The sequence below is a fragment of the Pygocentrus nattereri genome, chromosome 9, assembly GCF_015220715.1.
Source record: "Pygocentrus nattereri isolate fPygNat1 chromosome 9, fPygNat1.pri, whole genome shotgun sequence".
Lineage (NCBI taxonomy): Eukaryota > Metazoa > Chordata > Actinopteri > Characiformes > Serrasalmidae > Pygocentrus > Pygocentrus nattereri.
In genome coordinates this window covers 9483049-9501509 of record NC_051219.1, presented here as the reverse complement: position 1 = coordinate 9501509, position 18461 = coordinate 9483049, and the positions used below count along the sequence as shown (strand labels likewise).

General features: G+C 39.2%; 1 protein-coding gene across 2 annotated transcripts; it reads right to left on the bottom strand.

The window, feature by feature from the left end:
- Positions 1-2630: 2630 nt before the first annotated feature.
- Positions 2631-9509, bottom strand: LOC119264085 (tripartite motif-containing protein 35-like). Of its 2 annotated transcripts, none has more exons than XM_037541580.1 (6): positions 8861-9509; positions 8356-8451; positions 7991-8221; positions 5793-5806; positions 5377-5495; positions 2631-3328 (listed from the first exon to the last, which is right to left on the bottom strand). In XM_037541580.1, the coding sequence occupies exons 1-6, from the start codon at positions 9263-9265 to the stop codon at positions 2784-2786; spliced, it is 1410 nt and encodes a 469-aa protein (XP_037397477.1). In that variant the 5' UTR covers positions 9266-9509; the 3' UTR covers positions 2631-2783. The 2 variants fall into 2 exon arrangements, with proteins under 2 accessions (XP_037397477.1, XP_037397476.1); XM_037541579.1 differs by having other exon boundaries at positions 5793-5815; positions 8861-9265.
- Positions 9510-18461: the final 8952 nt, after the last annotated feature.

Genomic DNA, 18461 nt, shown 5'->3' with positions numbered 1-18461 from the left:
TTGTTTCTTAAAAACTAACCACATATCAATCCCTGAACTCATTAAAATCCTCAGATCTTTAATCCTTTTAATGTCGTGTCACACACTCTTTTAAGAAGCTTTCCATCTCTAGATAGAGGTACATGTTTAGTTTATATTCTATCATTTTCTGCAGTTATAACATTAAAATCACCACACAATATTTACCCCAAATCCCACACAAAGTAGCTCATATAGTTTATAAAATGACCTCATCGTGCCAGCTCTGTCAGGGGGTGTATATACATTAACAATTCTTAGCTTTATATTCCTGTGCAAACAATCTACAAGCAATAACCTGCCAGGAACAATTTCTCTGCTTTTAATGATCTCAGCATCCTGTTTGAAGAAGATTCCCACTCTGTCAGCACCATCCTCACCCACAGATAATACGGCAGGACCACCAGACCACATTCCCTAAACATTATTAATATCATTACTATCCTTCAGCCTCAGCTCTTGGGCACATATAGTATCGCATTTTTTGTTGTTTCGACTTTCTATTTTCATCTTTCTACATCTTTCTGTACGTATTCCTCTAACATTTATAGATATAATATTAAGAGACATTTAAAGAAAAACCAAAGGAAAACAGCAACCAAAAAAAGGTACCTTAATCATAAATAGAGTTCTTAAAAGTTCTGACTCCTTCATTTCTTTCTGAACACTGGAACTCGATGAAGTCGCTCTTTGTCTGCGCTTCTTAGCCACACTCAGAATGGCAGTGCTAGACTGTGTAGGAGGGAGACTTCCAGCTTGCAGACTATCAGAGCTGTCAGGAGTGAAAAGAACAGCGTCACCTTCGTTCTCTGGTAACTGCCGTCCAGACGTCATCACTGCTCCGGTGTCTCCTTGGCCAGGTGACTCATTCTGATGTCCTGAAGGAGGAAGAATTCCCTCACAGGAATCTGAATCTTCTGAACTGGAATCACTACTGCCACCGGAGTTGGTGTCAGAGCTGTCGCTGATGGAACTTGTAGACTTTGCCTCTTCTCCATTGCTGATCTGAGCTGGACCCTCATTGCTGATCTGCGCTTCCTGGATGTCCTCACTGGTTTGAGGTGCCGTGCTCTGATGTTCTCCATTTTGAGCCGTGTTGCCATCAGTAGATGGCATCGGTGTTGGTCCACGTGCTTTATTTCTATAGGAGCTTGGGCATTTAAAGCAAGTGTGGCCTTGTTCCTGGAACAAATTACAGATTTCTGTATTTTTACACTCCTTAACTCTATGCACAAACTCCCCGCACCTCCAACACTTCAAGGTCTCACAGTCTTTCACTCGATGGTCTTGGGAACCACAAATGTAGCACCTCTGTACCTGACCAGGGTATGAGATCCTGCCGTTATAAGACCCAGCAAGACTGAATTTGGGATCTGATAGAGATTGCCATCGGGGTCATGACGTAACTTCACTTTATAACGGCGGACTCCATACCACAGTCCAAACTGACCCAGAGGTTTAAACACAAGCTGTAGAATCTCACAGTACCTGCGTAGGTACTGCTCAACATCAGCACCCGCCACCTTGCCTGTCCAGAACTTAATATAGACGAATCTAACATCTTGCGGAGCAGAGGTGTCCAGCTCCCAGTTCTTCCAGAAGCCATGTCAACACTAGCATCAAATATTTGAGTAAAACTCTGCAAGGCTCCTTCCTGAAAAAAAGATGATTTCAAAGTCTTTGCGATTTCGAAGCGCTATAAATGAGTAGATATCTTGTGCATGAATCCATTGGCTCCTCAACAGCTGAGACCCCACTTCTGAACGATTTGGAGGTTCTCCAAGGGCCACATAACGTAACTTAGCCCAATGCCTCCCCACCACTGGCGGGGACGCACCCCTAAGGGACGTAGCTTCTTAAACGTCGAAGTTTTGACAGATTTCAAAGTTCACTTTAAACTTGGGGCAGAAATTAGCAAGGAAACAAATCAAGTTCAGAGCCGCAAGGCACTGATTAAAATCAGAAAAAGGAAAACACCAAAACCACCAGTCTTGCCTCTTCCACTCATCTTACACTTCTATCAGCTTCATAAAACACAGCTCCTTTTGGTGCCCGCCCCTTAGATCGATTTCTCCGCTTTAAGGCCGGACACACAGCAGTAAGAGCCGAATTCATGGCAATAAAAGCTTCCCCGGTTCTCATTTGGGGTCCGTGGTTTAGATCTTCTCATACTCCTCGAACATTTCTCTGTGTGAGATGTTTCCCGACGCAAAGACCAAGCGAAAGTGCTCTTGTGAGTCAACAAGAATTCGTGCGCACACACTGCAGCCTGAGCCACAGCAGCAGCTCTCCGTTCATTCAGATGAACCACAACCTTCTCCGGTAACGAATTCAGAAGATCTTCCAACAGAACGACTTCACGGAGCTGCTCATAACTGGTCACCTTGCTGGACTGACACCCTTCATCAAAAAGCGACTCTTCTCACGCGCAAACCCCACAAAAGTCTGACTGGCGGTTTTTTACTATGAATCTCTGAACCACAGCAGAGCTTTAAAGATCTGATGATGGAGAAAAATGCAGGATGATAGAGAAATAAAATCTCCACTGAAAACGAGTGAAATCTCACTCAGAGAACGTTTCTAATCCTGTCATGATATCAGGAGCCACTCTGTGACACTTTAAACCAGCATTTTATTTCACTCAGACATGTCAGGATGGAGCGGTACAAACACATTATTTAAAATATACATGCAGTGACATATTCTTATGATCATAATTCAGACACTCACTACCTTATAAATGATCATTCTAAGCAGCTTCAGCTTTAACTGTGCTGCTCCACTGTTACTGACGTCTTCACTGGTAAGATCCTCAGAGGATGAACAGACGCATTACAGAAAAACGGTAAAACTCTCTGAGTGAAAGTGTGTGTTATAGTGTGCAGGTGTGTGTTGGTTAGAAGATCAGTGAAGGTCACTTTCCCCCTGTCCCAGTCCAGCTGAACTCTGACCCTCTGCACTGTCTCTTTAGGTGTGAAGGAGTGATCTGACTGTCCTGGACAGCGAATCCAGATTGTATTAATTATTTTATTGTAGCCCAGCCTCCACACTGAACCCCAGAATGAGTTTCCTTTTCTTGTAACAGACTCTGTGATCACACCCAGTGACCAGTTTTCACTGTCTCCAACCTGGACGTCCCAGCAGTGAATCCCTGAGTTAAAACCCTCAGAACCCAGAACACACCACCACTCATCAAATCTCTCTGGATTATCAGGAAGTGATGAACTCTGCTCTCTGATTTCTACAGCAGTGAGATCATCAGACAGGTGGAGGTGTGGATGTGCGGTGTTGGGGTCCAGAGTAACAGGGGCTGAGGAGAGAGAACACAATGAAACATCATGTTTTTCTCTCGTTTCTGTAAATATTTCAGCTCTACAGACTGTTTTCTTTACTGTGAGTGAAACAGCTTTAGAGGTAGATTCCAGAACTCAGATCAACTTTAATCCTGGACTAAATGTTGATGTTCAGTTCAGAGCAGCACTAAAGTGCATGTTCAGTAGTGAGTGGTCATTACAGTCCAGTGACTGATCTGATCTGAGTGCAGCATTTTTCTGTAGTGATTCACTCACAGAGCTGAACGTCCATCAACATCTTCACTCTCACGGACTTTCAGATCATTTTGTGATGCGTTTTATATTTTATTAATTATTACAATAAATTATTATTATAAATTATAAAACAGTCCATTTTCTCTCTCCATCAAATGATCAAAATCTGATCTCCACACATTTCCTGAACGTCTGTGATCCAGTTAATGATGAGATGATATCATATCTATTATCTACTGTATCATCACTGTAATCTATATAACATCAGTTTAATATTTATTGTTCTGGGCTGCTGTGCAGAAAACACTTTATTTGGTTTTGAGAAGAAAAAATAAAATTGAATATGAAGTGAAAATATTAACTTGTTTGGAGTAAGAAGACCCCCAGACATGCTGTAGAGACCCTTTTAGAATACTGACATAAATACATTATTGAATCAGATTTAATAATAATAATAATAATAATAATAAATTACTGCAATAGTATTGTATAATTAATGTAATCACACTTTTTAATTAACACATGAAATTAATATTTTAAATATTTCTATTTGATCAATAGGAGTGAAATTGATATTTGCCTCCATTTCAATATAAAATATAATTTTATTGTTGTGTTTGGCTTAAAAGCAAAACAAGAATAAAGTTTACATTTTTAAAATATTGTTCTGTTTGTCTTACAATAAAAATATAAAAAAGTGAAAAAACACAAATATATTTTTTTAAATGTGCATTTATTTTGATTTATTTGTGTCTTTTCTGGATTCATTTTCTTTTAAAAGTTAAATAGTTTTATTGGTGATTCATTTAGACCTAATTAATAATAGTAATAATAGTAATAATAATAATAATATGAAGAAGATGAAGAATAAAATCGACTTAATATTTCTGTGTAGTTTATATAATCTAATAATCTAATAAAATATTTATGAAAATACTTTTTTACATTAATGTATAAAATTAGTATTTTCATTATTTATATTTTATCCATTTATAAAATTGATATTTACCTCAATGTCAGTATGAAATATAATTTTAATGTTGTATTTTTATTAATAACACAATAATAAAACGGTTTAATTATTAAAATATTGTATTATTTTATTTTTAAATAAAAATATACTAAAAAGTCAAAAAGCCCAAATGCATTTTTAAACATTGTTCATTTTAATTTGATTCGTTTTTGTTTGGGTCTTTTAGGGATTATTTGTCTTTTGAAAGTCAAATAGTTTTTTGAGTGACTTTATTATTATTGTTTCATTTTACTGATTAACATCGTTACAAATATTAGAAAACATTTTATTACTGTATTAAAATTATAAAGTTTTACTATAAATAATAAAATTCTATCTTGATCACATTTTTAATAAATTAATGAAATTGATGTTTCAAGAGTTTAAAATTCTGTTCAGATTCAATTTATACATAATATTTTTAGGGTTTAATTGGATTAGTAACACAATTACAATGAGAGAAATTATTTCACATAAATTAAACTTACATGTAAAAATAATTTGACAGAATTAAACAAGACGTTAAAATTTTATTTAATTTTTTAATCAATTGGATTAAAATCTGATTCTTCTTCTTTAACTGGAGTTTATTTTATCTCCACACTTCCCGTTTGATCTGAGTGAGATTTCTGCACAGTACAGTATTCATACTTTCACTTAAGTACAGTTTCAGTCTCCTTTATACCCCCTGAATAAAGAGAACATGATAACATGTTACTAATAGATTATAAACAGTGTGTCATTAGTGCAGAAGCAGGCTGTGTGTGAGAGATCAACCCTAAGAGAAACAGAACTTACTGTACTGGAGAACCTCCTGCATGTTCTCCCACACTCTGAACTTCAGGTTGGAAAGGTGCTTCCCAACATTGATCAGAGCTCCTGATGTCTTCTCTGGATCCTTTGGTGTGAGCTGAGCTCTGAGAACATAAGACTGTGTGAAATATATCACTGTAGAAACTTTACAGCCTGTCATTTATTTCACTAAATATCAATATTTGATCACATTTATTGTCTGGAGAGTCAATAATTCTGTAGTTTCTGTTAAATAAATATTTCTGCTTCTGTTCTCATCACTACAACATTAACACACGGTCCTTATTCCCCCTCATTTCATTAGAATACACTCATATTTACAATAAACACAATATACTGTAGATTTAAATGTAATAATTACTGTAGCATTAGATAAAATGTGTGGTCTGACATTTACTCACTGTTTCTCTGTGGACTTGAAGTTCTGAGAGGGAAACAAAAAGAACATTGTAGTTAAAAGTGAAGAGACTTTTCAGGAGTTTTTCATATGAAACACACAAACACCAGCAAACAGCCAAGTTAGTGACATTATCCATCATTTCACCTCAAAAAAACTTTACCTTCTAAATAGCTACTTAATAAAACTCAGTATGTTTGTTATTTATTAATAAATCTAGTCAGTCAGATGTTGATAAAGTAGTTTGACTGGATGGATTTTGAGAGGCAGGGACCACAAACTAGACCGACGAGCAAAACGCAAACAAATCCATCAACCAGTCGTCAACAAACAGACGCAGGTGAAGATCTAATGAGGCTCACTTGGAAACATGGCTAAGAATTACAGGAGAACCACCAACAACAGAACCAGAGCCAAACTAACACAACAAGCAGCAGGTTTGTGGATGATGAGGCGGCAGAGCCGGAACCTTCACAGGATCCAGGAGAAGCTCCGCTGATGATCAGATACAGAGTCAGAAGATGAGTTTCCTCCCAGCAGAGCTCAGTACTGTACTCTACTTGGTGTCTGTGGCTCTGTGAGCATTAATGAAGCTGTAATAATCGTTTATGGGGCTTCTAGTGTTGTCCCCTGTGAAATGTGCTGACTCTGCTAAAATCAGTGGAGATTAGTGAGATGTTGCTAATTCTACTTTGGCTCTCAGTGAATTTGCACTGATTATTAATAGAACTAGAGAATTCAGTATATTAGCTGGACTGTTTTATTAACATCTAATAATGAATCATTTACACATTTGAGTAAATATCGTGTTCTGCAGTCGAGCTTTTTGTTTGTTCTCTGATTTACAGAAAACACACACACCTCTACACACCCAAACACAAGTATTCAACGCCTGTTTCTGTTTGCTGATCATCGTGTGGAGGAGACAATTAAAGCTTCCTATTAACTCATCCTGGGATCTTTGGGCTGGCAGAATGTAACGGCTGCCACATCCTTCATATTTCTTACCACCCCAATTCTGCAGCACTGTGATATCATTCATTCATGTGGGCACGAGAATTCGAGATGCCCCTCGTTTGCACAAGTCACTTTCAAACTGCAGTGCAGTCGGCTGAGGAGAGAATGAGTGCAAATGAAAACAGGAGCCTTTCAGAGTAAAGTTTCTCCTGAAAAACTGAGTCATTAATAAAATTAATATCAATATCATAACACAACTACACACACAGCAGCTGCAGCTCAGAGATGAACACACACACAAGCGTGTGCAGAGATGTTGTGAAGGGGAGACAGGACACTGGATGGTAGAAGAAAGGGAAGCTCCTTCAGCCTGGTGTCAGTTCATTAGGAAAGTCCCACCTCCAATAAAATGAGCCAATCAGCTTGCTGAGTAAGTGCTAGTGAAGCTCCCCTTCTCTGTGGATATACAGGCATACGCATTAGCCAGGACAAGCTGAAACACTGTTATTGTGTGTGTGTGTGTGTGTGTTATAAATGCTAAAATATTTGATTTTATCACTGATTTTTAAATATATTTTTAAAAGTTGATTTGGCTCTTAGTTTCAGTTTCTCCAGACATACAAGACTAGACTCCTCATTCAAAGAGACAGGAGTCTAGTCTCTTAGGACTGGAAATCCCTGCCCAGGGAAGTTGTAAAGAGAGCCATGAAGAGGACAGACTTCCCTTTAAGGACTTTGTGTCATTAGCTCTATAACTAACTTCTTACCTTGTGAGTTAAATGAATTCTGATATTTACACTGGAGTTTCATTCATTCCTCAGTTGACATTCACTTTCTGAACTGCAGTGAAATTCATATCAAGACTCATTCTCAGCAGTCGACCTAAAGAACTGCTGCTATAAGCATTCTGTATGTTGTGCCTGCGCTGAGTGGACACAGGCTTTACAGAGGTACGCAGAGTTGGTTTTGGTTAATGTAAAGGAGCTTTCTCCTTCATGTCAACAGTCTGGCTAATGTTGGTGGAAATCTCAGAAAAGCTCTAATTAGGCTGTAGACAGATCTTCATGGAGATCCTCCCCTTTCATACTAAAACAAATAACTCACATTTGATTTAATACAACAATAAAGATGGAAAGAGAAAAGAAGGAGTGTTTTGTATGTGCAAGTAAATACAGAAAGACAGAAAGAAAGAAAGAAAGAAAGAAAGAAAGAAAGAAAGAAAGAAAGAAAGAAAGAGTTACTTACCTGTAAGAACAGAACGTCCTCAGCCTCCATCTCCTTCTCTATGTTCCTGATTGTGTCTGAAAGAGATGATATTTCTCCATTCATCTCCTCAATCTTCCTCCTCATCATCTGACTCTTCTGCTTCTCTTCCTCCTTCAGTGCAGCTATCCTTGCTGCTTCTTCATCTCTTAGAAACTGGTGAAGCTTCTCAAACTCCTGCTTTATCTGCCTCTCTGTGTGCTGGGTCTGCGTCTGGAATGAGAGACGATTAGGAAACACAAACTTTAACAGATGATCTACAAGCGTTTACCACCTACAGGAGAAGTGGACCCTCATCAGAAACATGACCTCAGCAACATGTTTCACAGTTCAAGATGATTTTGCACCTTAATGTGGGCGGCTGTTTGGTCATAGTCTCGTTTAGCTTCCTCTAGGACTCTCAGATTCTTCTGTAGAGGCTCCAAAGCAGACTTGAGTTTATCCTGGAATCAAACAACAGTTCAGATGAGTGCATTCTCCACCTTTTACAATATCTGATTTAACATCTATTAACATGTAACAGTTGTCCTACAGACTGCAGTAGATAAGAGAGTAATAGCAGTTTTATTCTCAATCTGAAAATCAGAAGAGATTTATTTCATTTTTGTAAAGAAACATTTAAGGTTACTTTTACATTGACCGTCATAATGAATTCAGCAACAGAGCATTTTTATGACTGATAATTCACTCATGCTCTTTGCTGTTTGGCCTGAAACCACACCCACTGACTGACTTCACCTTCAGCACACCTAACAGGTTAATCAGGAACTGAACTCAGAAAGAATTTATGGTATTTTTTTAGTTACATTTTAGACATGAAGATATTATTAAATTAATACAACAATTTCATACCTTAAACTCAGTCACAGCTTCATCTACTGGACAGAATTTGTGATTTCTGTGTTTCTTTGAAGTCTGACACACCAGACACACAGGCTGCTGATCATCCAGACAGAAGAGTTTGAGTTTCTCATTGTGCAGAATGCAGAACCCCTCAGAACCTGCTGAAGATCTCTGACTCCTGCTCTCTAGAAAAGACTCACAAAGGTTCTTCAGTACGAGGTTGCAAGGAGGAGGATCTTTAGAGGATCTTGTTCTACAGACTGGACATTCTCGAGACCCCTTAGTTTCCCAGAACTTCTGCAGGCAGGTTTTACACACACTGTGGCTGCACGACAGAACAACAGGATCCCTGAAGATGTCACAGCACACAGAACATGAAAGCTCTTCTTCTGAAAGAGGGTTTCTAGCAGCCATTTCCTCCAACTGCTGCTGTGCTGTTCGTCTGTAACGGCTCCTTCAGTCCAAACTCCACTTTCTCTTTCAGGACGTCTGTAATGATCAGAGCAGCTCAGTGGAGAATCAGCCACCGTAGCCCTTCAACCCACTGAGTGAGTTTTAGCTCCTTTCAGAATCACACAGCAAGAAACAAACACATACAGTCACTGTTTAAAAGCTCCTCACTGGCGTCTCTGAGTGAAGTGAAAGCAGAATGAAGATCAGGAGAAAGGATGAGATTCAATTCCTCCAACTGGTAGAGGAGGTGTAGAGGAGGAGGAGCTTTGAAAAGGAGGAGTCAGTCAGATGATCTATTCTATTCTGTTGCAGGAATTTACATGAACAGTGACACATTCACTGCATTTACAGTGATTTTGTAGTTGTAGATATTTATGTGGTTTATGTTCTTCTACTACTTCCTATTCCTATTGTTCCTGCTGACTGGTGGAGTCTGGACATGACAGCGGTAAATATCTGGTGGTTTGGATTCTGGAAAACAGCTCCCTCCCTTTTACTTCCATCTCACTGCCCACAGTTAGGCCTATATTGTGTATGATAACATGATGGTGAAGGTAAAATCTGCTCATTTGAACTTGAAGCCAGTTTTTAAAATACTAGTTTGTCTTCATGATTAGTCTCTGTAGAAATCAGACACGCGAATCCCCCCTGATCTCCTGTTTTGCCATTTTGACTGTAGTGACTGTAGTGACTGTAAGATTTTCCAAAGATTGATCATAATATTGCCAAACTCTCTACAGGACAATGGGACAGTTCTTCTGCTGCTGGAAACCAAAGCACCTAGAATAGAGTTTGTCCATCATCACGCCCAGAGTTTAAGGCACTGATGAGTCCACTGAAAAGCATTAATTTAGGATCCAGTGCTGAATTACAGACCAATAAAGATCTATGATATGGAGAATAGATAATTACTTGATTGACATTATTTCTGTTTTTTTTAATAGTGCCATTTTAAAGCAGGTTAAAAGATAAATACTAACACAAGGCTGAGTCTTTGTCACATTCTATCATATTAATCACACTGATTAAATGATTTAACAGCTATAGTGACGCTGATCAGGTGGAGATGCAGAGGAAGTGAAACAATGAAGCTTCTCCTTCTCTGAGTAAAAGCTGCTACTAGTTCTGGACATCCTGGAATACAAAGTACAGGTATTTTAGTGAGCAGGATTTATGAGTTTATGTTAGATAAGGATGTGTGAACTTAAGCACAGTCCCACTGCAGCCTGCAGCTGGTCTTCCACAGCCCTTACCTACTCCACAGCATCCACGGTCACATTTGAACACAGACTCATTTACTGACCACCACAGATCCCGGCACAGATACATCACATCCTCTGTGATCAGCAATGCAAAGAGTAGTTTTGTGTCCTGCATTAATGAAGGAATAAATAACGACACATTTCATAATTTTCCATTTCAGACACGTTTTACCAACTGATAATCATCCAGCACTCCTGGTAAAAATGAACTAATACATTAGTACGAATGAAACTGAAAGCCAGAGAGAGACACACTCATCACTCAGACTCAATATAGTGTCCCAGATGTCTTTAAAGCTCCTCTTCTATTCTGATGCAGATTCACTTTCCTGTCCAGTGACTATAATTCTCAGCTGATCCTGCATCGTCTTGTTCTCTTATTCTCATCTCTGCAGAACAAACTCACGCAGCACCAAGTTCAGTGCTTTAATGTTAGTCATTGAGCATAAATGTTCTGTTATGGCCTGGACTACATTATAACTGACCATCAGTTTGTTAACACATGTATCAAGTTAGAGGTCAAAGGCAAAGCCCACTACTCATTCAGACAATTAGTGCATGAATTACATGAAATGATAGAAGCTGAAACATATGGGAGTTTGTGTAGTGACATCATAGACTCTTCAGTCAGAGATGTGCACTCTTTTATGTGAACAGCGAAACCTACCAGACCTGTAGACTCTCAGAACAAAAGGTGCTGAGAGTCACTGCTGTGGTACCATCACATCACTGGGTATGTGAAGGGAACATCTTCAGTAGCTTTAGTTAAGAAACATAATTGTATTATACTTTTTTTTCAAGTTGCATTGACATGCAGATGCATGTGATAATTTTAGAAATACCAATCAAAGATAGGAAGTTAAATAAATAAATAATATTTGTAATTATATGTGCTGTACATAGCCGTTCTATTCTAGAGTGGCTGTCACTGTAAACATGTTAGTAGAAATAATAAAAAACTATCATACAGCAACAGGAAAAGACCACACACACACACACACACACACACACACACACACACACACACACACACACACTCGCATGGAGTAATGTAATGTCATGAAGAAGTAATTACCTTTAAATGAACAGTGAATTCTGTATTGGACAAAATCCAACTGACTAATTTTAATTTAAAAATTTTAATTTTAATTGAAATTTTAAAAATACAGTCGGCCCAACTTTCTCATGATGGTTCAAGTTAACTGATTTAAGGACCTGTACTGAGTTCAGGACTGTTACATAGCTCACACCTCGCATCAGCTCACAATTTCAATAAGACGAGATGTAACGTTTAATATGAGTTCTAGTGTCTGGCTGGTTCTGAAGTTCTGCAGACTGACCCAGTAGCATCCAAATGATTCTCTATAAACACAGAGCTACATAACAGAGCAAATCAAACCCAGTGTACAAACTACACATAGAAGGATTTTTGCTGCAGAAGTTAATAATAACAGCCATTAGTTCCTCTATCTGTGTTCTATTGTACATTCTCTGTAGCTGGACTAAGTATATTTGCATATGGTAGTAAATAGTAATATCTGCTCTGTGGTGGTCCTGGTTGGGGTCCAGATCATTGATGAACAAAGTAAAAGGGCTAAAAAATTATCCAGAGGAACAGATCAACTACAATCTGCCACTGCAACTACAAAGGGCAGCTGTACATTAATGGGCCTGGTTTAATGGACAATGAGCACAATACAAGGTAGCTGTACTTACTGAAGTGTCCAGTGAGTGTAGACAGCGGTTTACTGCACTCACCAGTTTAGCTTGTCATTTTTTGGTAAACATGATTCTGATTCGACTCCACAAACAAAGGACAAGGAAACGGGGGAATCTTCTCCAGAAGCATCGGGACCATCATTAAAATACATCTATCAGAAAGATCCACGATATCGCCAAACTTACGAGACTGTGCTCGCGTCACTGCACAGGCAGGAAAACAGAAGGGAATTCAGACGCCATGTCTGCTACTTGAGACCCCTGTAATTCAGACATAGGGTCATCAGTTACTTCTGGAAGGGGCAACACCTTTCCACCAGCCAAGTCATTCCCAGGAATGAAGTCAAGCCCCTCCACTGGTAGCTGAGAACGAATGGCACCCTTAACCAATCCTGAAACCAGTTCAGACTGAATATATAGATTATGCTCCACCCCCAATTCAGTTCCTCCTACTGAAACATCTGAACCACAAGACGCATCATTAGAAAAAGGTAAAACACCATCATGAATAAGTGACTGTGCTGCGCCCGTAGCCCGTAGGAATAGTAATGGGAATGGGGTCTTCCCCACCTGTCAAAGACACGGTACCCTTAAAAACAAATGGATCATACACAGAATCAGCTTCCCGGCGAGGTGAGCCCAGCGGAGTGGGAGAACCACAAAACCAGCTCCTTTTGCCTTTTTAAATAAACTTTATTAAATAATCCAAATACATAATCAATACAATATCACATTTATGCAAAATTATACACAAATACAACAAATCTACAATGCAATTACACACACGAGCTTAATATGAGTTTAAATGAGATTATTATTATAACAGAGTTGGATATTTAGATTTTCTGTCCATGGTTCGCAGTCCTTTCAGTTCAAACGTTATCTGTTTAAAAACAACTCCTGCAGGGATTTCAGTCTGTTGTGTTACCATTTTACACCTCGTTTTCCATAGTCTACAGTTTGTAAAACAATCAACCAATAAAAATCCTTGACATTCTTTGATAAACTTTCCTCAAAATGACCAAACATTATAGACTTAACATTTATATCAAACTTAACACCGAGAGCTTTTAGTCTTTCCCACACAACCACAGATCGATCACAGTGAAGTAACAGGTGTTCAATAGTCTCATCTTCCTCACAGTCAGCCGACGGGCACATTGTCGTGGTGACATAGCAGCTCCACTTAACGACACATGGCACAGCCAATCTCCCCACACTGATCAGCCATGCTGTGTCTCTCATGTTCTCCGAGATCTGCCTGGACTGAATGTTTCTGATGCACATCTTACTCTCTGCTTCACTGAGGTGTTTATGTGGATAAAGACCTCCATGAATGTGTTCGCTTATAATGTTATAGATCTTTTTACTATGAAAATTACACCAGTTGATCTGAAGCTTTACATATTTAAAAATAACATCTCCATATATTAATTTGTAACATGGAACATTTTTTCTTGCCTTTCCTTTCTTTCTTTTTCCACCAACTTCTAGTGTTCCCCACCCACACTGCACCTCTCTTTATTGCCTGTGAAACTATTTTACAATAAGCTATTTTGAGTTTTAGTCCAATGTCCATTGCACCAAGACCCCCTAAATTTTTAGATTTATATAAAATTTCCCTTTTAGTGACTTCCCTTGAAGTACCCCAAATACACCGCACACACATTTTATTTAGCCTCATTATGCGTTTTTCATTAGGAGGGAAAACTGTGGCCAGGAACAACAATTTGGACAAAACAAACGTTTTAATGATTTGAATCCGATGTTTTGACCTGTTTACCTAATTTATTAGTCACCCCAGAAATATGAGGGTCCTGCTTGATTTTATTCAAAAGAGGACTTACAGCCATGATACAGAGTGCAGCACTGAAAGGGCATCCCTGTTTAACCCCTCTGTGAATCTCAAACTTCTCTGTTAAAACTCCATTTACACTCATCTGAACTATTGATTTCTTATACAAGACTTTCAGCATATCTATGAATTTTAAAGGGAACCCATAGCACTCCATCACTCGCCACAAGTACTCCCTCCAAATGAAATCAAAAGCCTTCTTCTGGTCCAGACTGATTAAACAGCTGTCCTCTGTTTGCTCATCTGCAATAAGATCCCTAACTATGCATAAATTATCAATCATAAAACGCCCCTTTATTGCACACGTTTGCTCACATTCAATTATTCTATTCAAGAAGTCACTCATTCGGTTCATTAAGACTTTAGCTAAAATCTTATAGTCTATATTCATCACACTTATCTGTCTCCAACTGTCTAAATTAAACTGATCTCCCTTTTTATAAATCAGCGACACTACAGCCTGATAAAAGCTCTCATTTAACATCCCCTTCTCAAAATAATCCATCAGTAGGTCACTTATTTCAGACGAGCCAACTTTATAGACCTCAGCCGGCAGCCCATCTGCCCCCGGAGATTTCCCGTCATTTAGCCTTTCGATTGCCCAAAAATCTCCTTCTTTTCTATACTTTTAGTTCAATTACATAAATCTACTCCACTTCATTTTTGACAAGAGGATAAAACCTGTGTGATTTTCTCCTCCTCAACTGGTAATTTCTTATAAGCCTCTTGACATTTAGTCCTAATAAGCTCTCTTTTCTTTTTCATTATCAATAATATTACCATGATCATCCCTAATTCCTCTAATTCCTTTATTCTCCCTCTTTTCATTACATTTTAATAACATTGTGTGCATTTCCCGTAAAGTCAGTATTTAAAGCTGCTTGAAACTGTACATTTAAAAAGGTTTCATCATTTATCTTTGATAATTCTGATTTAATTCTACATAATTTATCTTCATCCTCTGCATTCAGACGCCGTTTGCTTTGTAATTCCACAAGTTCTAGCATTAAAGTATTATAGTATTCATTTCTTGCTTTATTCAATTCTTTGCACTTATATTTAAGAACCGACTGAATTTGTTTCTTAAAAACTAACCACATGTCAATCCCTGAACTCGTTAAAATCTTCAGATCTTTAATCCTTTTAATCTCGTGTCACACACTCTTTTAAGAAGCTTTCCATCTCTAGATAGAGGTACATGTTTAGTTTATATTCTATCATTTTCTGCAGTTATAACATTAAAATCACCACACAATATTTACCCCAAATCCCACACAAAGTAGCTCATATAGTTTATAAAATGACCTCATCGTGCCAGCTCTGTCAGGGGGTGTATATACATTAACAATTCTTAGCTTTATATTCCTGTACAAACAATCTACAAGCAATAACCTGCCAGGAACAATTTCTCTGCTTTTAATGATCTCAGCATCATGTTTGAAGAAGATTCCCACCCCGTCAGCACCATCGTCACCCACAGATAATACGGCAGGACCACCAGACCACATTCCCTTAACATTATTAATGTCATTACTATCCTTCAGCCTCAGCTCTTGTGCACATATAGTATCACATTTTTTTTTGTTTCGACTTTCTATTTTCATCTTTCTACATCTTTCTGTACGTATTCCTCTAACATTTATAGATATAATATTAAGAGACATTTAAAGAAAAACCAAAGGAAAACAACAACAACCAAAAAAAGGTACCTTAATCATAAACAGAGTTCTTAAAAGTTCTTACTCCTTCATTTCTTTCTGAACACTGGAACTCGATGAAGTCGCTCTTTGTCTGCGCTTCTTAGCCACACTCAGAATGGCAGTGCTAGACTGTGTGGGAGGGAGACTTCCAGCTTGCAGACTATCAAAACTGTCAGGAGTGAAAAGAACAGCATCACCTTCGTTCTCCGGTAACTGCCGTCCAGACGTCATCACTGCTCCGGTGTCTCCTTGGCCAGGTGACTCTTTCTGATGTCCTGAAGGAGGAAGAATTCCCTCACTGGAATCTGAATCTTCTGAACTGGAATCATTACTGCCACCAGAGCTGGTGTCAGAGCTGTCGCTGATGGAACTTGTAGACTTTGCCTCTTCTCCATTGTTGATCTGAGCTGGACCCTCATTGCTGATCTGGGCTTCCTGGATGTCCTCACTGGTTTGAGATGGCATGCTCTGATGTTTTCCATTTTGAGCCGTGTTGACGTCAGTAGATGGCATCGGTGTCGGTCCACGTGCTTTATTGCTATAGGAGCTTGGGCATTTAAAGTAAGTGTGGCCTTGTTCCTGGCACAAATTACAGATTTCTGTATTTTTACACTCCTAACGCCCAAACTCCCCGCACCGCCAACACTTCAAGGTCTCACAGTCTTTCACTTGATGGTCTTGGGAACCTCAAATGTAGCACCTCTGTACCTGACCAGGGTATGAGATCCTGCCGTTATACGACCCAGCGAGATTGAATTTGGGATCTGATAGAGATTGCCATCGGGGTCATGACGTAACTTCACTTTATAACGGCGGACTCTGTACCACAGTCCAAACTGACCCAGATGTTTAAACACAGGCTGTAGAATCTCACAGTACCTGCGTAGGTACTGCTCAACATCAGCATCTGCCACCTTGCCTGTCCAGAACTTAACATAGACGAATCTAACATCTTGCGGAGCAGAGGTGTCCAGCTTCCAGTTCTTCCAGAAGCCATGTCCAACACTAGCATCAAATATTTGAGTAAAACTCTTCAAGGCTCTTCCCTGAAACAAGATGATTTCAAAGTCTTTGCGATTTGGAAGCGCTATAAATGAGTAGATATCTTGTGCATTAATCCATTGGCTCCTCAAGAGCTGAGACCCCACTTCTGAACGATTTGGAGCTTCTCCAAGGGCCACATAACGTAACTAAGCCCAATGCCTCCCCACCACTGGCGGGGACGCACCCCTAATGGACATAGCTTCTTAAACGTCGAAGTTTTGACAGATTTCAAAGTTCACTTTAAACTTGGGGCAGAAATTGGCAAGGAAATCAAGTTCAGAGCCGCAAGGCACTGATTTAAATCAGAAAAAGGAAAACACCAAAACCACCGGTCTTGCCTCTTCCACTCATCTTCCACTTCTATCAGCTTCATCAAACACAGCTCCTTTTGGTGCCCGCCCCTTAGATCGATTTCTCCGCTTTAAGGCCGGACAAACAGCAGTAAGAGCCGAATTCATGGCAATAAAAGCTTCCCCGATTCTCATTTGGGGTCAGTGGTTTAGATCTTCTCATACTCCTCAAACATTTCTCTGTGTGAGATGTTTCCCGACGCAAAGACGAAGCGAAAGTGCTCTTGTGCGTCAACACGAATTCATCTGCACGCACTGCAGCCTGAGTCACAGCAGCAGCTCTCCGTTCATTCAGATGAACCACAACCTTCTCCGGTAAGGAATTCAGAAGATCTTCCAACAGAACGACTTCACGGAGCTGCTCATAACTGGTCACCTTGCTGGACTGACACCCTTCATCAAAAAGCGACTCTTCTCACGCGCAAACCCCACAAAAGTCTGACTGGCGGTTTTTTACTATGAATCTCTGAACCACAGCAGAGCTTTAAAGATCTGATGATGGAGAAAAATGCAGGATGATGGAGAAATAAAATCTACACTGAAAACAAGTGAAATCTCACTCAGAGAACGTTTCTAATGCTGTCATGATATCAGGAGCCACTCTGTGACACTTCAAACCAGCATTTTATCTCACTCAGACATGTCAGGATGGAGCGGTACAAACACATTATTTAAAATATACAGTGGTGTGAAAAAGTGTTTGCCCCCTTCCTCATTTCCTGTTTTTTTGCATGTTTGTCACACTTAAGTGTTTCGGAACATCAAACCAATTTAAACAATAGTCAAGGACAACACAAGTAAACACAAAATGCAATTTGTAAATGAAGGTGTTTATTATTAAAGGAGGAAAAAAAATCCAAACCATCATGGCCCTGTGTGAAAAAGTGATTGCCCCCTAAACCTAATAACTGGTTGGGCCACCCTTAGCAGCAACAACTGCAACCAAGCGTTTGCGATAACTTGCAATGAGTCTTTTACAGCGTTCTGGAGGAATTTTGGCCCACTCATCTTTGCAGAATTGTTCTAATTCAGTTACATTAGAGGGTTTTCGAGCATGAACGGCCTTTTTAAGGTCATACCACAACATCTCAATAGGATTCAGGTCAGGACTTTGGCTAGGCCACTCCAAAGTCTTCATTTTGTTTTTCTTCAGCCATTCAGTGGTGGACTTGCTGGTGTGTTTAGGATCATTGTCCTGCTGCAGAACCCAAGTTCGTTTCAGCTTGA